The sequence below is a fragment of the Theropithecus gelada genome, chromosome 9 (genome assembly GCF_003255815.1).
Source record: "Theropithecus gelada isolate Dixy chromosome 9, Tgel_1.0, whole genome shotgun sequence".
Lineage (NCBI taxonomy): Eukaryota > Metazoa > Chordata > Mammalia > Primates > Cercopithecidae > Theropithecus > Theropithecus gelada.
Genome location: NC_037677.1, coordinates 29,597,472 through 29,619,566, shown reverse-complemented (window position 1 = coordinate 29,619,566; position 22,095 = coordinate 29,597,472). Strand labels below are relative to the sequence as shown.

Below are 22,095 nucleotides of genomic sequence, written 5' to 3'. Positions count from 1 at the left end.
ATTGTAAAATCAATTCGCCAGAAGTGTGCAATTCAATACAGATCATACAGAGGCCCAGTTAAAATTCAGCTTTGCTTTAATCTTAAGAAGGCAACTGTTATAGACGCTTGAAAACAATAAAGCTACACTGTTTTAAAAATAAAAAAAAACTTCTGTAGTTTAGAGTTTTTATTATTTCAGTTTGGCTTCCTGACATCCCCAGGATCTCATGATGACTCACGAGACATTTTGAGGATGAATATAAACTTGTAGAAAGGATAAGAAAATAGCTTCCTGTAATCAAAGTTTTGAAAGTTTTGGTGTTTGACATGTTTTTGGTCCATATGTTCATTGACTTTGGCACTTCATACCCTTCTAAATACAGAGTCTTCTATAAAATAGTTGATCGTAACAACAACATGTTCATTCTTGTGCTAATTTGCCCAATACTGGCTATACTTCTAAATAGCTTGTTTATACATACACATACATACACACATAATCTCTTTGTTATTAGTTAAAAAGAAGTTCATTTTACAGCCTGGGTAACATAATGAGACCCTGTCTCTGCAAAACATAAAAATAAAATAAAAAAAAAATAGCCAGCTACTCGGGAGGCTAAGGCAGGAGGATCACTTGAGCCCTGGAGGTTGAGGCTGCAGTGAGCTGTGATTGCACCACTGCACTCCAGCCTGCGCAACAGAATGAGACTCTGTCTCAAAAAAAATAAAATAGAATAAATAAATAAATAAAATAAAAATTTTTAAATAGTTTATTTTAAATGTACCTTTTAATAATACAGTGTCTAATTTTATGCTGACAGAGGACCCTGCAGAGTGGTCTCACTTGCTCACAGAGAGCTCACACAGCCTCCTTACTTGACTGCCTGTAATATTTTGAAGTTAAAGAGATTACAGGGCAAGAAGGCAGGGTAAGAAAGATAGGAAAATATCAGGTGTGGAGAGGCAGACATGTTCCATAGGAAATTTTAGAGAAAGTCTGGAATTGTTCATCTTTTCTTCATTAATCTTTGATGACATTGGGCATGTAATTCACTTGGCAAAATCTGGCATGTAATGGTTTCATAAAAGCCTTGGGTGGCTTCTAGGAAAATATAAGGAGTTGAAAGTTTCTTGTAAATTTTCATTTTAATATTTAATCAGGACAAAGAGTACAGTTTTAGAAATCCTGGACTCTTACTCACAAGCTCTACGAAATTTTAATGGAGAGCATGTGAAGCCAGTGGTTTTGCCATAAAGTGATCATCCGTCTCCAGTGCTTCCTCTCCTGGTCTCTGAATGTTTCAGGACTGCTCTTGAGAGCTGCATATGTTCCCTGTATATCCAAAGGACGCTTCTGATAGACCGTGACGTGAGTCAGTCCCCTGAAGTTGTACAACCTCACATTCCTGATGAAAACACCATTTCATTGCTCTTGCTACTGAAACCAAAAGGCTTCCTGGTATCCTTTACTCTCCTTTTGTCCCTCACTGTCCTTATTAAATCTATGGGGAGTGTCGATAGCAGTGCCTACATAATTCTTCCAGAATCTGGCCTCTGTTCACTTCCACCACTGCTACCACTTTGGGGTGGGTCACGGCACGTTACCTGGAAAACTGTGATACCCTCCTAACTAGTTTCCCTGGCTCCCATGGTCCCTCTACAGTCTTGATTTACCAGCAGCCAGTGTGATATTTTCCCAAAATAAAGGAATGTCCTTTCCTCTGCTCAAAACCTCCCAAATCTTTCTGTATCTTTTGGACTAAAATCCAGTGTCACTGTCATGCCTTGCAAGAAATACACGCTCCCTATGATCTGCCCCTGCTACCTCCCATTGCCTTTGACACTCTTGTTTGGTACTTCTGCTCCAGCTGTAGAGATAACCCTTTAACTCCTAAAATACACCAAAAGCAATTCAGTCAAGCCCTTTACATGTGCCAGTGCATCTACCCACAGTTGCTTCCCAAATATCCACGTGACAGATTCTCTTACTTCAAGTTTCTGCTGAAAAATCACCTTCTCAGAGAGAGCTTCTGTGACTCTCTTTTCTCCTAGAGACCCCCATTCCTCTCTATCTTTTTACTCTGTTTTAGTTTTCTCCTTGGTACTAACCGCCTTCTAGTATGCTATAGGTTTTACGTTCGCTTGTTTTAATGCCTGTCCCTGTTGTCTAGAATGTAGGCTCTGTGATAGAAGGGTCTTTGTATCCCTGTCTGCTGTAATTCTAGTGCCTACAAAAATATAGAAAATATATCCAATTAATATCTGATGAATGAATGAATGGATTCTGTCTTATCAAACAGCATGGACAATGTGTATGCCTTTTGGGGAAAATAATTTACATGTAGTAGACGTCATTCTTAGGAATCTATTTTCTACTCGATAATTCTCAATTATATTAAGACTCAGAGTTATATGGTAGTAGTGGTTTGACAGATGCAGTAATCAGAAATCATTAACCCATGAATATGTACATTTAAAAAACTGGCAACAAGTTAAAGCATAACTCTTGACCGCAAATAATGATTTCTACCTAACTTCTGCTCTCTTTACATATAGGTAGAGTATTTCACCCTTATCATTAGAGTTTGTATCGTTGTTAACAATTTACATGTTGAAGCTTGGAAAAGTCAAAATCATTTGAAAAAAATTTAAGTTGATAACTGGAAGAATCAAAGATCATTTATAGTGATCTTCCTAGAGGGTTTGTCATGTCAGATAATTTTCAGTGATAGAAAACTGTACGCCATGAAGCTATCCATTTTTGTTTTGGCTAAATTTTCCTCATGTTAAATGAATCTACACACAGACAAAAGAATGAACTAAAGAGATATAGAAGAATGAAAAAAAATGCTGCAGAAAATGAAACTTTTCTACTGGAACATTCCAATCTTTCAAGTTGAATTGTACCTAGAATTAGATATTTATCTGAAATCTGGGCATGATGATGTGTACCTGTAGTACTAGGGAGGCTGATGCAGGAGGATTGCTTAAGCCCAGGTGTTTGAGGCTGCATTGAGCTATGATCATGCCACTGCACTCCAGCCTGGGCAACACAGTGAGACCCAATGTCTTAAAAATACACATTTATCTGATTCCCAGAAAATTAGGATGAGCAATACTACCTTATTTTATGGAGGAACACCCATATTCTATTCTATTGGCTATTTGATATTTAACAGAGGATGTACTGGTTGATACTGCTGTGTAATAAACCACTCCAAAATATAGTGGCTTAAAACAACTCCATTTCTTATTTCTCACAAGATGCCTATGGATCAGCTTGTTGGTTCTACTGTTATGGGCTGGACCCTGCTGATCTCAGCTGAGCTTCTGAATGTGTAAGCGGTTATCTGGTGGACTGGCTGGGAGCTGGCTAGGCAACAATAACTTCTGGTGCAAAAAAAAAAAAATCCTTCATGTGTCTTGTATATATCTGCAGAAGACCAGCAGCATATATTTTCTTGGCTGTAGCAAGGGTTCAAGAAAGGAAGCAGTAAGCAGTTTTTTTTTTAAGGTTTGTTTGTTTGTTTGTTTTTTGCTTCAAGTTTGCTGCTGTCCTCTTTTGCCATATTATTGAGCCTGGAGTCTGAGTGGGAGAGGACTGCAGAGGTACTGGGCAGAAGGAAACCATTGATTGAGGCCATTACTGCAATCGACCCACCACCAATAAAAAGCATGGTGGAGAGGGCTTGACACAGACACAAAACATAAAGGAAGTGGTGAAAGGAAGGAAAGAGATGGAGAAAAAAATAAAAATGAAAGATGGCTGGGCAAGGGAAGAAGAGATGGGGAAGAGAGATAGAAAAGTTGGAATGCGGCCAGGTGCAGTAGCTCACACCTGTAATCCCAGCAATTTGAGAGGCTGAAGTGGGCGGATCACCTGAGGTCAGGAGTTCAAGACCATCCTGACCAATATGGAGAAACCGCGTCTCTATGAAAAATACAAAGTTAGCTGGGCACAGTGTCACATGCCTGTAATCTCAGCTACTCAGGAGGCTGAAGCAGGAGAATCGCTTGAACCCAGGAGGTGGTGAGCCGAGAGTGCGCCATGTCACTCCAGCCTGGGCAACAAGAGTGAAAGAAGAAAGAAAGGAAGGAAGGAAGGGAAGGGGAGGGGAGGGGAGGGGAGGGGAGGGAAGGGGGGAAGGAAGGAGGGAAGGAAGGAAGGAGGGAAGGAAGGAAGGAGGGANAGGGAAGGGGGGAAGGAAGGAGGGAAGGAAGGAAGGAGGGAAGGAAGGAAGGAGGGAAGGAAGGAAGGAGGGAAGGAAGGAGGGAAGGAAAGGGAAGGAAAGGAAGGAAGAAGAAAAGGGAAGGAGGGAAGGAGGGAAAGAAGAAAGGAAGGGAAGGTGGAATGCATAATCTGAAGAGAGGAGAATGCTTCTGGGAGGGCTGCAGGAACCAAGACATGTGACTTAAAAAACAAGCTCTGAAATAAACATGTACTATGCATAATGATATAATAGGATTTTCCAACTGATAGCAGTATAAACTCAAGTACTGCTGTGGGTTTGGGAAAAGAAGACATACAATAAATTACCACAGAATTATCTGGTAAAGACTTTTGCAACTTGCAGAGGAAAACTGAACTCATAGATGTTGGAGAAGGGGGTCAAATGACAAATGACAGGAACAGTGGCATTTATATGATGGTAATAATAGATGCTTGCTTCTGTTAATAGATGCTGCTTAAAAATGAGATGATCATGTCTTATTAGGATACAAAAATATATAAGTGAATTGGAATTTTTCCCTATGCTTTTCCATCTTCTTGTATGTTTTAACTGTAAGTCTGTCTTAAATATAAATTACTTTCATATTAGAGTCCCCAGTGTAAGACTGGGAAACAGTATAATGCTCAATAAGAAAGGGGATTTCACATATTGATACTGAATTTAGATTAGTAAATCAGTAAATAAAGTATATCAGCCGGACGCAGTAGCTTACAGCTGCAATCCAGCACTTTGGGAGGCAGAGGTGGGTGGATCACTTGAGGCCAGAAGTTCCAGACCAGCCTCACCAACATGGTGAAACCCCATCTCCACTAAAAATACAAAAAAAAAATCTAGCTGGGTGTGGTGACGCACACCTGTAATCCCAGCTATTTGGGAGACTGAGGCATGAGAATAGCTTGAACCCGGGAGGCAGAGGTTACACTCCAGCCTGGGAGATGGAGTGAGACTGTCTCAAAAATAAAAAATAAAGTACATCAGACTGGGATATAAATCTTGATTTTGTTTTGCTTGTTTTGTGTGTTTTTGTTATCCAAATACCAGAAGACTAATTTATATTGGTAAATAATTGAGCATAGTGACACAAATTGGTTAAGAATTGAGCACACTGACACAAAATTTGCAAACACTTTAACGTTGTTTAAGAGAGACCTGAAATAGTACATTAAGGGAAAATGTCCTCTTCTATTTACTTGTTTCAAGGTAATTCCACAAATTCCAAAAGCAATGAACTTTTTTCTTAATTTGTCCGTTTGAACAAAATAGCCCTTTTCACAGTTTCATGATGTCTTGGTCAAAAATAAGTCACAGAGTTATTATAATATATTATATTATATTATATATTCTCTCCAACTTATTATATATTCTGTCCAACTTATCCCCTTCTTATTGTTATGCTGTTTATTATGGCTTCTACAGCAATATCTGATCTAACATATTATTTGATGAATTACTCACAGATGGCCCAAAATCTGCTTATTCTGCCTAAAGACATTTTTGCTGTATTTAATTTACTCTTTTCTTTTACTTTCCTGTTTCTTTATTTATTGAAGATGGTTTCATTCCCATTTTTGTTTCTATAAAACTGATAATAAAGAGAGTAATCATATCTCCAATGAATCTTTTCTGAATCAGGAAAAATGGACCCCAAGAGTTCATGTCATTTATAACTCTCATATTATTTTTCATATATTCTCAATGTATCATATTTTTTTAACTGTAAATATTAGAAATGTCTATCGTATTCAGATCTTGGTTTCATTGAGATTCAAATACAAGAACTGTCACACTGAGATGACCATAAGAGCTTAGAAGTCTTTCATAGTAGTTTCAAACAAAATGGTGAAATGATTGCCAAATTTAATTAGCTATTAATCAATGATGATATTGTCAAATGTATATTTAACAGTGCATTTATTTGTTTTTCTCTAGGTCTTATATTTATAAGACTGCTTATAAACAAGGATTTTCTAAAATTGTATAAAAACAAATATACAATGAAGGTTTTTTTGGAAAACAAAGAGTAGGAGGAGAATCTCTGTTTCCAAAATTATAGCCAGCACTAAATGCATTCATGATGTGCCTATACGTGTAATAAGTTTGCAGCATCTAGCATCAATTATATTCTCTGATAATCTATTACTTTCAACATCAAGTTGCCATCTTTAGAACCAGGAACTATCTGTCTCTTCTATTCATTCAATAGCACTAAACCGATGTAATTTTTTGGTTTTTTATGTCCCTCTTTTCTAATACTTTTGCCTCCCTCTCTAGTCTTTTATCTCCTTCCTGTGGTTTTGTCCTTGAAACAAGAGGATCCTACTACCTTTCGTCCCTGTATGAAATTCAGATCTAACATGTAGCAATCTGCTTTTTTTTTTTTTTTTCCAGATTCCTGTCTTGGTCACACAGATAAGTTCAACCAATCATCCAGTGAAAGTCGGACTGTCTGATGCATTTGTCGTTGTCCACAGGATCCAACAAATTCCCAGTACGTAGAAGAAGGGCAGTCACAATGAGTGAGCCTCTGTGGGGGTAAATTTAAAGGAGATTGGTCTCAGGCAGATGTACCTGAAGAATAAAGATGGCTAATTAATTAGCCAATTGATGCTTGTTAATTCTGTGGTTTGGTTTATAACTCCTATTGGGTTATCTCTGTCGCCCTTGAACTGACTCAGGTAAAGAGAAATTAAATAGCCAAGCCAAGAATGTGTAATTTTGGATTCTTTTTCTTGTTTCTTTTTCCTGTCTTCTGATTTGGGGTCTTACTCTGTCACCCAGGCTGGAGTGCAGTGGTGCAATCACAACTCACTGCAGCCTTGACCTCCCAAGCTCAAATGATTCTCCAGCCTCAACATCTTGAGTAGCTTTGACCACAGACATGTGCCACCATCCTCGGCTGTTTATTGTTATTGTTATTATTATTATTTGAAGAAATGAGATCTTGCTATGTTGCCCAGGTTGGTCTTGAACTCCCGAGCTCAAGTGGTCCTACTGCCTCAGCCTCCCAAAGTGCTGAGATTACATATGTGAGCCATTGTGCCCAGCCAGATTATTGGTGATAGTTGGCTTGGCTAAGCAGATATAGTTCTTTTATTAATAAGAATGACATAAACAGTGACAGATTATTGGATTGATAGACATATGACTTTTATGTATGTTTATCTTAAGTTTCTGAGCAAAACCACAGCTTTGTGCTATCTTATATTTAATGTATTTGTGTAGAACTGTTTGGGAGTCTAGAGGAAGATGCAAGAAAAAGTACAAATTAAATTTTTTTAAAAGTACAAAGTAAATAAAAATCTGGATGGAGTTATACTTACCACCAGAGAAAATATATATTTTCTTTAAATTATGGTTGCCTATCTAGTCTAGTTTACATTTTATGGAATAAAAAGGGATGTGTTACTTTGGATAACTGTTTGTTATATCAGAAACTAAAATGCTAACTGAATTAGCCATTCTGACCCTATAAATAGGCATCTGTTGAAAGCTTCTGGTTTTTGAATCTCCTTCACTCCAAGAACAGTCCTGAGAGATGCTTTGGTGTGGTAGTAAGCGAAGTTGGGGTGGGAGTGTTTGTGTCCTACGTGTTCTTATTTAAGGAAAGGGGAGATAATAAAATATATCTCAAGATGAGATCATTTTTTCTCTTTTGTTCAAAGTTCTTTTTCTTCTTTTATTTGATTACAGTGGTAGATAATTTATCACATGCTCATATTCTTTGGTTGTGACTTGAGGTGATTGTAGTTAATGATGCCAGCTCTCAAATATAGACAGCAACTGGAGTGGCAGCTATACTTTTTAAAGCAACGGATCAGCAGAAACATTATAGGGGTTATCTTACCACTGTGAGATATCTTAGAACTGAATGCCTATCTTACAACTAAATGGCATTGATACATGGTGGTTCTGCTTGGTGAAGAACATGGAGTTTCTCCTTGTTAGCTGAGAATTTGTGGGAGGCGATATTCAAGGGAATTGTTAAATCAAAGCAGGTTTTCCAGAAACTAAATTGTTCTGTGAACAAAGCAAGGATACATGAGTATGTGTAGGCAACATAAAGGCATCCTGACAGAGCTCTTAAATAAGAGGCCGAGCCCTGGGACAGCTAAAGTTGGTTTCTGTCTGAGGACGGCCGTTCTCACATTCTTTCTTTCGGAGTTGTTAAATCAAGTATGGTTTGAGTCAATTATTGCACAAGCAAAAAGAAACACTAGTTTTAGTTTATTTGTTGGTTCTTTTTTTTTTTTTTTAATTGCCAAAAAGAAATTATTTGCAGCTTACTCAGCAGGGCTTTTAGTCCATATTGTTCTGATGTATTATTGCTTAAAAAAAAACACCAACCAAAATACCAAAAATTTTTCTTACAAATGTATTTTAATATGCAAGTATTATGTTGGTATATTCCCAATGTTAAAATTGTCCTTAGATATCAGGGCCCTAAAGTGTAATTTTGCATCCCTTGTTAGGCTGTCAAAGGATAACTATTATGTATTGGCGGAAAATATTTTCAAATACAAATCTCATTTAATAAATTGGCAAAATTTGTATGAATTTTCAGACCAGATTATGTCTAAGGTTTGGGACTCAGCAGTTATCCAAAAGAACTTAATTCAAACTTAGAGTTCACAGAAAAATGTCCCTCAAACAATTTGCATACTGAAAAGCAGTCACATTTTCTGTTAACCTTACTGTTCCATGCTGAGAAAATTAGCCAAGAAGGAATGAAAGATTTGGGTCTCTAGTTCTGCCATTGTTGCTGTTAGATGGGACCATATTTATGCAAGAAAATTGGAATCAATATGTTCTACTTAAAAATCATTTGGGAACAAAAAACTTTATCTCCTTGAAAGTCCCTCCCACATTTGTAAAGTATAACTGTGTCTGTTACATGAGCTTCTGTATAACGAGAGATATATAGTTGCATTGTATTCTCAGCTAACAAAAAGCGCATCTTTATGCCAGAGATTAGGATAACTCAAGATTAGCACAACGCAGGTTATACAAGTACAGTTCTTTTGTGAGAAATAAGTTGATTCCTACAGACCTATGTTACATATTCAGCAATCAGAGTTTAGACCGATATAAGTCCTTTTCAAAATTCAGTTCCCTTATTTAGCAACACTCACTATTAGGAATTGTCTTTGTGGGGAATTTAAATACTTTGCCTCTGTTAACATTGTTCCCCCCACCAAGTGGATTTAGGGAACAACTGATTATTACCCGAGTAGTGAGTAGTTTCATTTCTTCTGCATTGCAAGGTGTGTTACATAGAACCCTGTTCTCATAAGATCAATTTTCTATTCTGTTAATCATTTTGGTTACACAGGTTATATTACCTAAACCTCTGGCTTCATGTAGCCATGGGAACATGGGAATGTGAGCTAAAGCCTGGAAAAGAGTATTTCCCAGTAGATCATCATTACTATACCATTCTTATCAGATTTGGTGAAGGTTTGGTAAAGCATTCAAAATGCTATAAAGCAATTTTAATTTATTTATTATTAAAATTTCTCCCCATTCATTCTTCCTCACAACAAAACACTTGCTTTTCAGTTTTTAAAGACCCCCAAATAGTAAATAATTTCAATGTAAATTTCAAGTGTAATTAATTAAAGCAGCTTTATTTTCTTTCATAAAAGACCAGGTGATCTGATAGTTTCAATATGAAAGGGAATTCAGGCATTATTAGTAAATTGATAAATCCCTCTGAGTTTACAAGAGAAATACCTTTGCCCCCTCAAAATGAGAGGGAAAGGTCTGTGGTAAAACTAAGGCTTATATTTAAAAAGGTGGAAATTAAAAGTAAAGAAACTATAAGAAATATTGTCATTTGATTATTGGTCATGAAACGTTAAACTTTTATTTAATTTCTGTAACATTCTTTCTATATAAAATGAGCATCTTAGTACCTAAAATGCCATGTATACACAGCATGCATTACCTAGCAGAGAGTAGATAGTATACTTGTATTTAAAGTTACTGTTTTTTCCATAATCATTATCACCTTTAAAAACAGCCATACTAACTTAGATGTCACTGCCAAGTCTGGGTGCCCATCAGAGTGGAACCACAGGAGATTCCCACTAAGAAACACAGTGACAGTGTCTCTCTGGAACTTCAGTGCTTTCTGACTGTGTGGTTGTGTGTTGCTTTCTGTCTCTTTATAAGACTTGAGTCTGCCTGTCTGTCCATCTGTATGTCTCTAAATCACTGTTTTTCATAAAATGTATTTGTAAAACTTTAGAAACAGAAAGAACCATAGAGATCAGCTAATTCAATATCCACAGGTACAGCTATGAAAAACAGGTCTAAGTACAGGACTGACTTTGGTTGTTCCTTTCAGAAATACGAATGTAAAAATATACTTATTATGATTAGAAGCATAGCACATTATAATTCTGAGTAATTTGTAAATTGACAGGAACCCCAAGGAGGAAAATTTAAATTACCTAGAAATCTGCTACAGAGAAATCGCAATAAATGTTTTCACGTATCTGTATCCAACTATTTATTTGTAATATTCACATATATGAACATACACACACATTAAGAAAATTGGCATTATGCTGTAAATAATTCTGCCCCCTGTTTTCACCTTCATATATAAAACATATTTTACATTGTTAAATATCTGTCCAAAATGTCATTAATAGCTATAACAAATTTCTTTGTTTCATAATTTATGTAACCTGTCACTAAAGAGGTTGGTTACATAGTTTGCATCTCATATTATCAGTAAAATGGTGCTAAATATCCTTGTTTTTACATTTTTGCATGTATCTGATTCTGAAAAAGTGAATTTGTAGATGCTGAATGTTAATATTGTTTTGAATGTATTTTGACACATTGCTTCCATCAAGGTTGAACCAGTGTACTACCCATCGTTATGTTAGAAATATCCCATTTCCCAAAGTGCTTTCTAATATTCATTCTTAACTCTGCAAATTTGATAAGCACAAAATAGTATTTCATTGTTGCTCTAATTGTCTTTCAATTACCAGAAAGTTTTAACACTGTCGTATATTCCTATGTCATTTGTAATTTCCACAAGTTCTTGGTAAATAGCTCTATTAAGTAATTCTTTCTCAGCCTCAGCTTATGTCCTTCCACATCCTTACACAACATGCAGAGGTCTTCCTGAATACACGCGCAATTCTCACTAGTGCCACTTGCACTAGTTTGTTTCTCTCTCCTGCAATGTAACACTTTGAATTTCAATCATAATCTCTGGGGTGCTGACTTACCCATTGGGCCTCACTGTTTCTCTACCTTCCGAGTTTAATGAGTCTAATCTTCCCAGCAAGAAACTTGGAAAATCCACTCATGCCATGTGGTTCTTTAATCTGGAAAAGATAAGGCCATGCCATTTAAGTGAAGAGAAAGTTACGTTAACACACAAATGCAGGGCCTTGTACCAATCCGGAAAGCAGCTGACCTCACTTAAAATGCTTCTACTCCAAGTTATGACAGTGACTATGTCTGAATCCCTTAGAATATTCCTTTATTTTTCTCACTCACAGTATATTATTTGGTACTTTCTTAAGGTCAAGCCTCTTTGTATCAGTATCTGCTGTTTTAAACGTATTGACATGGTTTGTGCTACAATGCACCTTTGCTTTGCTGTTTATTATTCATAGCTCCATAAGAAACATTAAACATTTTCAGAAATAAAACTGACAACTAGTAGAGCAAATATATTTTAAAAATACTACAAAGAGGGTCATTGAATTCTTTGAGGAACAATTATAGGTATACATTTTGCTGTATGTGGTCTTTTGATAAGCTTACAGACCAGGCACCACTTTTTTTCTTTTTCTAGATGGAGTCTAACTCTTTGGCCCAGGCTGGAGTGCAGTGGCTAGATCTTGGCTCACTGCAACCTCCGCCTCCTAGGTTCAAGCGCTTCTCCTGCCTCAGTCTCCCAAGTAGCTGGGATTACAGGTGCATCCACCACGCCCAGCTAATTTTTGTATTTTTAGTAGAGACAGCGTTTCACTATGTTGGCCAGGATGATCTTGAACTCCAGACCTCAAGTGATCCACCTGCTTCAGCCTCCCGTAGTGCTGGAATTACTGGTGTGAGCCACCATGCCCGACCCAGGCAGCAATTTTTTAATATTACTTTTAGACAGTGAATAAAATAACCTTAACAAACAAAAACACAGCTTTGCCCATGAAATATACAAACTATCTTAAGCTTTAATTAAAAATAATAATAATAGCATAGACCAGTATGCTATTCAGAACTTCCTGTGCTAATGGAAATGCTGTGAACCTGAATCATATCACGCGATCTCACTAGTCACATGTGGCTACTACGAACTTGCAGTATGACTAGTGAGCCTGAGCAATTGTATTTTTAATTGAATTTAATTCATTAATTTTATGTTAAATAGCCATATATGCCTAGTGGCTATCATGTTGGATAGGGTAACCATAGACCATATCCACATATTTAAATAAAATATTAAATGCCAAGTATAATACTTACAGAAACATTGTTTTTATTTCTTCTTTGCTTAGGATAAAGGTCTTAGAATATTAGTTATGATTAAATAATAAATTTTCAAATATAAGTGTATTTATTAAATAACAACATTTCAAACATAATCATTATAACTGATTTTTCCCATAGAAAACAATTTGCAATTTTGATTCAGTGGTAGGATACATTCACTATAATTATGTAGCAGCCATAATGAAAATATGTGGTCAAAACTTATAAAAAATATAAATAATCTTGAAAAAACTTGAACTTTTTTATTTTATAATATTTTCTAGAACCCAGTTCAAGCCCTTTCAGAGGAACTGGGCCTCATTTGTTATTTTCAGAGTTGTAGTCTTCTCATTCACTTAAAAAACAGATCAATCGACAGATCTCCAGTAAATTGTGTCATCTTACCTTTGCTCACCTCAAAATGGAAAACCCTTCAAAATTATTCATTTTTCAGAAGATAAAATTGCTTCTGTGTATAGCACAATTTCATTAGGTGCTTATATTCTCAAGTATGCGCTAGCTCACCAAAGGCTCAACAAAAGCAGAAATAAATAGAAATCATGATGTTTTCTCATAAAATAACTATTCATGAAGCACTTCCAAGGTAGAGAGCATTGCATAAAATGATATTTTATTAGTTTAATGCATACCTTTCTAATGTAAGCTAGTTGACTGACCCTGACTTGATTTTTAAAGACAAGCAAAATTCTAAAAATTTTCTGGACATAGAAATCACTGATTAATCAATTTTTACATATATGAGAATTTTTCTAAAATTGTTATGAACAAGAAAGGCTTTCTTCAGGGACTTGTGGTTAAATTCTTTATTTTATTTCATTTTCTTTATTAACATATAATCCTATACAATACTCTTAGAGAAAGTAAATTTTTAACAATTTAGAACTATGTCTAGCTGGGAGCAGTGGCTTGTGCATGTAATCCCAGCATTTTGGTCGGCCAAGGTGGGAGGATCACTTGAGCCCGCCAATTCCAGACCAGCCTGGAAGGAAGACATTGGAGACTGGGAAGGGTGAGAGCAGGGAGAGGGTTTGGGGATGAGAAATTAGTTATTGGGTACAGTGTACACTATTTGGGTGACAGGAGCGCCAAAAGCACAGACTTCACTACTACACAATATATCCATGTAACAAAACTGCACTTCTACCCCTTATGTTTATACAAATTTTAAAAAAGAAAGAAAGAAAAGGAAAAACATTTGCTTCAGAAGCTGCTTCTAAGGCCTTCATTTTGGGATATTGTTTTCTGAGCCTCAACACACCCAATTCAATTTAATGAAGTCACAGTCTCCTTTGTGAAAAGAAAAAGGAAAAAAAAAAGAGAGAGAGATGTAATGACTTGGCAAATACATATCACACCTTCTTCCCATAAGTCTCAGGAGCAGAGAGGCATGTCCCCCCTGCAAAAACACCAGGTTCAGGACAAGCGGCCCTCAGCAATGGAACCGTGGTATTGTCACAGGCCCTCAGCCCACCTGCCACACTGGCCCACTGTGACACTGCATGGACCATTTACTGTGCTGGTTCTGGTTCTCTTTTTGTTCCTTAATCATTTGTTTCTTTTACTGATGCATAATACTTTACATATGGGGACATGTGAGTATTTATTACCTCATAGACTATGTAATGATCGGGTCAGGGTATTTGAGGTATCCATCACCTTGAGTATTTATCAATTAATGTCTTAGGAACATGTCAAGTTCGGAGCAAAGTAATTCTCAAAGGAAGGCAGGAAATGCGGCTGGTTTAAGCCATTAGTAAAGTATACATGAGAGAAAAAGAAATTTGAAGGTTGTTTTAGGCCACATTTTTTATTTCCTTTATGCTTACTCAAGTAACTTAGGAACTCTGGCCATTTAAGTTCTACCAGTGTCCTGAAACTTTGCCAGCAATGAGGGAATGTTGACAGGACAATCTAAAAGGCTTAAATTAGCATTTCATGCTCAACTAAGGTTTATGTTTTATTGAATGCCTAATGACATTATTATTTCAGAGAATTAGAACTACAGAGAGAAATTTTTTAAATGATTCTGGCAAATGCATTTTTTATTTGTAGCTACTTTATTTAACAACTCCAACTAGCTAATTCTGCTAATGCATTGCACTTTTCTGAGGGAAGCTTGTAGCCGCTATAATAGTGTCAATTGTATCTCAAGAGTCTCTTTTTTCCTGAGTCTTCATGCTGGAAACGAATCTTGTGGTTATACGATACAGGCTATTTCCATTAAAGAGTATTAAATAAACGGTGTTTGTGCTGGACTGGATTTGAACCGGAAAAGAAATAAGATATAACCATATGGAGCCAGTCATTAAGCATTGGCAACACATAAATAGGGAAATGTTAGCAAATCATTCATTTGACAATTCAGACAAAATATTATAATACTTACACAGTATAAGAGTAAGGCAAGTTAGGCGATTTCTCATATAGTCTCTGTGTGAATGTTAAGCTTTCAAGGCAGGAAAATGAACTAGATCATGGCTAATCATGCCTCAAGGTACTCATTAGTCTGTGTTCACTTCAGCTAGAGTGGATATTGATCAAAGAAGATTCTTGGTGTTTCCATATGATCACATTGTCCCTCCTGCTGGTATTGATCAGGGTTTCTCAAACATGCAATATTTGCACTTTGCTACACATCACCGTAAGATTTCGATCACATTTTCTCTATGTTAATCTACTCAAATTTAATTTTTCTTAACTTTTAAAAGGCACTGATGGGTGAGTATTGATCTATTGAAGTTGAATCACCATCACTAAGACTGAACGTTTAATTCAACTTTATTTTGGCTTATTCTTGGAGAAGACCCATGAGTAAAATATATTTTTGGAATCATATGAAAGCTTCTAGCATTGGCAGGGGTAACCAGAATTCTAAGTACTTGTTTCTGACAGAAGTATCTCTGAAACACTACATAAATGAGCATTTGGAAGTCGTTGTTAATTGGCAGGTCATCGAACGAAAGTAATTGTCATTAATTTGGGTTTTGTTCAATTCATCTCCTCACAATATGTAGAGGTCTCTGAGCAGGTAATAGAACTAGCATAGCAAAAGAAGGTCACACTTTCTCTTTACTCCATATGCACGATCAATAACTCTCAGCAGCTTCTCAATCATTGTTAGTAGTTGAGAATTTCAAAGTGTAACATGAAATAAAAGGAATACTAGTATTTTAAGCACCAAGTAATATGACAGATTCTGTGCAAACTTTAGTGTGAAGACTCAAGAACCCCCATCCTAGTGATCTTATGGAAAGGCCACATTATTTATATATTTATAAGAACTTGATGCTTTAGCAAAATACATGGGAAAGCAATACATAGGAATGAATTCTATTTAGACACAGAGAGAAGATGAGCCATCTTTTTATTTGTTTTAAAAGCTAAAAAAAAAAAAAAGATGTGATTTATATACTTTGTGAAACCTTACTATGTACCGTGAAACCAGTATTTCCTCTGTTTTTTTTTTTTGTGAAGTCTACTTTTTAAAGAATGTATATGCATCTTTCAGTTACACCAAAATTTCACTGGATTAGAGTTCTTAACAGTGTTTTTCAATCTGATACGCCTGAGATATTTTCAGCCAGTGACCCAGAGGCACATCGAGTCACAAAAGGGTTTGCTTCGACCCTTTCCCCACCCCTTCTGCAATACAATTTCATGGTGAATAATTAGAAGTGGATAAAAAGATATGAGTAGAGAAAAGGAGAGATACTTGTAGAAGTAAACATTTGACAGCCACTGCAAATTCTTGGATGAGTAGGTATCTTCCTTTTCTGAACACTTCTACTAAAAGGTAACTCACTATCGTCTGGGCCACCACATTCCCTGCTCTATATTTTAGAGGAGGTCATCGTTGGGTCTAATGATTTCAATATAAATTTAACTTCCTCTAAGTGAAAAATGGAGAAGAATTACTAGAAGTTTGATTCCAGGATTGTAGTGTGATTTCAGTAGGTTTGGATCTATCGAGATAAGATTATTTAATGCAGCATATAACTTGTATGATCTGAGGTTGTTATATTAAAGTTAGACAAAAATTGTATCTAATATGTAATGAGCATTTACAATGTGAAAGGGACTGTCTAGCAATATTCCTATATTATCTCATTTTAATCCTCAAAGCAATGCAGTAATATAGGTGCTATTATCCCTATTTCATAGATGAGGAAACTGAGGCACAGAAAAGCTAGCAAAGGAGCCCAAGGTAACACAGATTCCTCACAGCACAACTGAGGTTTGAACCCAGACAGAATGTTCCAAAGCACATATTATTAACCACTATGACATTACTTCCCCAAATTGGATACTGTGATATTTTAAAAATAACTTATGGACAGGCTTAGTGGCTCACACCTGTAATCTCAACACTTCGGAAGACCAAAGTAGGAGGATTGTTTGAGCCCAGGAGTGGGCTCAGCCTGGGCAACATAGCAAGACCTTGTTTCTACCAAAAACAGTTTTAACAAATTAGCTAGGCATGGGGGTGCATGCCTGTAATCCCATCACTTTGGGAGGCCGAAGCAGGAGGATCACTTGAGTCCAGGAGTTGAAGACCAGCCTGGGCAACATAACCAGACGCTATTTTTACAAAAAATAAGAACAAAATTAAGTGGGTATGGTGGCAAATGCCTGTAGTCCCAGCTACCTGGGAGACTAAGGTGAGAGAATCGTTTGAGCCCAGGAGGTTCAGGTTGCATTGAGCCGTGATTACACCACTGACTGGGCAACAGAGGGTGACCCTGTCTCAAAAATAAAAATAAAAACAGTTTATAGCCTTACTAATTACTGATAGATGTGCTGTTATTCCAGAAATGCATTCTTATCACTACAGGCATTTCAGGAGTGGAATAAAATGTTGACAACATTATTTTTCCACTTACATTGACCAAACCCGGGCGAGCACATTAGTATAAGGCTTAAAAGGGGATTTTAAGTATATTTGAATGTTTTGTTCTGGTTTGATGTTAAAATATGTTTGCTTATATTTATTAGATTTTAAATGGTTAGAGTTCTTGTCAAAGTCTCCATCTGTCTTCTTCCTCAGGGACATTGATGGATTTGCTAATGATTTATAAACTACATTGTGCAATATACATGCTAATTAACCTTCTTGAAATATGATACTGTGTATTTAATATGTAGCAATCCTTATTTTTAAAGTGATTTAAGTTCCTTTCTTCCCTCCAGCTTTATGGAGATATAATTGACAAATAAAAATCATATGTATTTAAGATATACAGGGTGATGATTTGATATATTTATACATGCTGAAATGTTCCCCACAATCAAGCTAATTAACACATTCATCACTCACATAGTTATTTTGTGTGTGTGTGTGTGGTGAGAAGACTTAAAAATCTATTTTTATTGAATTTCATGCACAATGCAATATTATTAACTATGATCACCATGAAATATAAGAATGATTTAACTTATGTTTTACTTTTATTGAAGAAGTTTATTCTAAACTTTTAAAGAAATCACATTGTTATTCTCCATTAGCTTTATTTAGATTGTGAAACACTTTTACTCATTTCTCAATACTTCAGCTTTAGTATTGAAGAAATGGTATCATTTTACCTTCTTGATTTCATGAGTCAACATCTTTGAAAATATGTAAATCTATCCAAAAAATATTTAGTATAGTCTGAATGACAATGAGTTGAAGCCTTAATAAGCAAGTGAGAAATCTGAGACCCTAATCAACACTTCCGACTTCATTGATAAAAAGACTGCTGGTTACTTGGCATATGATTTTTATGTATTTTATAATCAGTCTTCTCACAGGATGAGGCTTAATTTTAAAACCACATTGGACCGTTTGTATATAATTCTATATCCATTATTAAAATGCTGTTGTTTTGTAAGCAGGGAAATGTTAAAAGTTGATTTTTTTCCCATTTTTTTTTCTAGATGTTCGAAGAAGAACGATTTATGAATACCACCGAGTAGAGCTACAAATGTCAAAAATTACCAACATTTCAGCTGTGGAGATGACCCCATTACCTAGTAAGTGAATATGTAAACCTAGGTGGAAAACAGGATTTGCAAACTTGATGGTCTGGTCTGATCTGTTCAATGGTTATAATAATCGTATTAAATAATTACCATTGTAATTGTGTTTGGCATGCATGGGCATTTTGATCCTGAGGATTGCGGGACAGTGATTTTTATTTTAGTTGAGTAATCTCTTTCCCCCCATGTTGCCTGTTAGTCTTTGTGAATCTGAATCCGTTCTTTCCTGTTTCCTAGCATGTCTCCAGTTTAACAGATGTGGCCCCTGTGTATCTTCTCAGATTGGCTTCAACTGCAGTTGGTGTAGTAAACTTCAAAGGTAAAAATATAATAATAAGAATAATAATAAAATTTAAAAAGATATTTTAAAAGATTAGAAATTTAAAAAAAATAACTTATGGACAGGCACAGTGGCTCACACCTGTAATCCCAGCACTTTGAGAGACCAAAGTAGGAGGATTGCTTGAGCCCAGGAGTTCAAGGTCAGCCTGGGCAACATAGTAAGACCCTGTTTCTACCAAAAAAGTTTTAACATATTAACTGGGCTTGCGGGGGTGCATGCCTGTAGTCTCAGCACTTTGGGAGGCCAAAGCAGGAGGATCACTTGAGCCTAGGAGTTGAAGATCAGCCTTGGCAATATAGCCAGACCCCATTTTTACAAAAAATTTTAAAAATCCCATTGAATTTGAAGTGGATGTCAACGGTGTAGCATATGTATGCATTAGCACTATTGTATGTATAAAATATGTAGATATCATGATCAAAATGAAAACAAAACTCATAAGTGGGGATTTTACTATTTTCCTTTAAGAGCTCAAAATGACTAAGAGCCTTTATATTTAATAAGGTCATTATCTGACATGTATTTATAATTCTCTGTGGGACTTAAAATACAGGATGATTATAACACAGTTGATGAGCCTATAAACCTACAGAAGCATGTTATGAGATATATTTTCATAGCAAGGGTAGTTTATAATAATCACATTAACATTCTTAGTAAATTCCTATGTAGCATCTCAAAGGTTATTAGTCGAGATCGGAGATATAATCTAATACAAATATAGAACATGTGGTTTTGACGTCACATTGTAATTAGCTAACTCTGAAACTTAAGCTACATAATTTACTGGTGTCAGAGGTTTACTGATTTTGACAAGTGGCAAAGATGGTTTTCCAGTTACTAGAGCTTTTCAGAGACTGAATAATCATTTGTTGGAAATACAGGATGAAGACTTGTAAATTTGTTTTGTTATTTACTCAACCATTTTGTGCATCAGTGATGTTCCGGGTACTGGGAACACAGCAGTAAACAATATTGACACGGTCCCTGTCCCCCGTGAAGTTTACAGTCCACCTTTCTCGCCTTCAGAGTCTATGAAAATTGTTTCCCCAGGCGGAAAACTGAATATTCATGCTGTTAATCCATGTATGTTATACCCGAGCTTTCGGTTGTATGAGCGACGTCTGTCTTACCATCTTCTTGCTATAGCATTTGCTGTAACGATAAAGACATGCTCCAGGAATACTTTAAAACTTATTGAAGAATGCAAAAATAAAATGCCGATATTTCGATCACAAGCTTTGGGAAATATTTTTAACTCACTAACTTTATAGCAACTACTGCAGTATTATGGCTAGAACAATATTATTTATGATAACTTCTGTTTTGTTTTCAATTTAACGGGGTGTTCTAGTAATTTCCTTTGTGAAATGAATTCCAAATAATAAAAAAGCAAGCAGGCAGTTTGCATTTTTAAAAGGAGATTTTTAAGTTAGTTATATATCTAAAGTAGGAGGAACTGCTATAAAAGCAAGGGTTTATGGTTATTTATATTGATATTTTACTAAGTTTTCCATAAAGATTATATGCATATCAGAAGTTATTCAAAATCTGTTTAGATACCGACATAAGGGAACCTAAAGAGATGGCATTTTAATATGTATATTTAAGGAAATCTGATCTCAGAATTGGAAAATGTCCAAAGGAATTATATAGGAGGCACTGGTTTGAGCTGCATACCTACTTCAGATCCATTTCAGTGATCACCTCATCCAAGTCTGCGTGAGGTGCCTATCAGCTGTTTTTCTTCATCCTGGGCAAACCGCCATCATTAGCATTTTGTGTAGGGCCTGCTAATGCTTGTTCATTTGTCTGTCTTCTTTGCTAGGCTCTAAGTTTATTAAAGGCAGAGACCATATCCAATTTGTCTTTATATCTCCGGAGCCTAAGAACATACCTGGGACAGCAGGAAAAAAAAAAAAAAAAAAAGGATGAACAAATGAATAATGATTAGCTTCCAAACGAAGGAATCATACTAAAATTTGTCTAGCACAAACGTTTCCCAAGATGAGGGACTTTCAATGCTAAAACCAGGAAAGTCCAGAAAAAAAAACAAAGGCCATTTGACCACCCTAACCAGAAGACAATTAGGAGAATTTTTGACTTAAATCGTGTTATGGTAAATGGAGGTTTTGAAGGTTCATCTAGAAATCTGCTTACCACTGATCATTTCATCTTTTAATGTAATTTTTGATGAAATATATGTTTAGACTTCCAAACAAGCAATTTTGACAATCAAAACATATCTGCGAGTTGGAATCTGCCTCTACTGTTAATACTTTCAGTTTATTGAGAGATGTCTCTGCCAGACATTAAGCCAAGGAATTTTCAAATATCACACTTAACATTTTCAGAGCAAAGGAAACTGAAATTTTGAGGAGCTCAGCTACGTGTACAGGGTCTCATAGCTCTTAAGTGATAAGTTTGGAATCATCTTTGTGATGCCCAGCTTTTGGTCTTGTTTTTTCTTTTTTTTTTTTTCCCTTTTTTTATTTTTTAATTTATTTATTATTATTATACTTTAAGTTGTAGGGTACATGTGCATAACGTGCAGGTTTGTTACATATGTATACTTGTGCCATGTTGGTCTGCTGCACCCATCAACTCGTCATTTACATCAGGTATAACTCCCAATGCAATCCCTCCCCCCTCCCCCCTCCCCATGATAGGCCCCGGTGTGTGACGTTCCCCTTCCTGAGTCCAAGTGATCTCATTGTTCAGTTCCCACCTATGAGTGAGAACATGCGGTGTTTGGTTTTCTGTTCTTGTGATAGTTTGCTAAGAATGATGGATTCCAGCTGCATCCATGTCCCTACAAAGGACACAAACTCATCCTTTTTTATGGCTGCATAGTATTCCATGGTGTATATATGCCACATTTTCTTAATCCAGTCTGTCACTGATGGACATTTGGGTTGATTCCAAGTCTTTGCTATTGTGAATAGTGCTGCAATAAACATACGTGTGCATGTGTCTTTATAGCAGCATAATTTATAATCCTTTG

The 22,095-nt window shown here is 36.1% G+C and overlaps 1 protein-coding gene across 2 annotated transcripts in view; it reads left to right on the top strand.

The window, feature by feature from the left end:
- The window catches only part of PLXDC2 (plexin domain containing 2), a 463,014-nt gene that overhangs the window by 336,399 nt on the left and 104,520 nt on the right, over positions 1 to 22,095 (top strand). For both annotated transcript variants that reach the window (XM_025396216.1, XM_025396218.1), the window contains 3 exons: positions 6,602 to 6,701; positions 18,647 to 18,742; positions 18,986 to 19,067. In XM_025396216.1, coding sequence (XP_025252001.1) covers positions 6,602 to 6,701; positions 18,647 to 18,742; positions 18,986 to 19,067 — 278 coding nt within the window. The remainder of the gene's footprint in view (positions 1 to 6,601; positions 6,702 to 18,646; positions 18,743 to 18,985; positions 19,068 to 22,095) is intronic.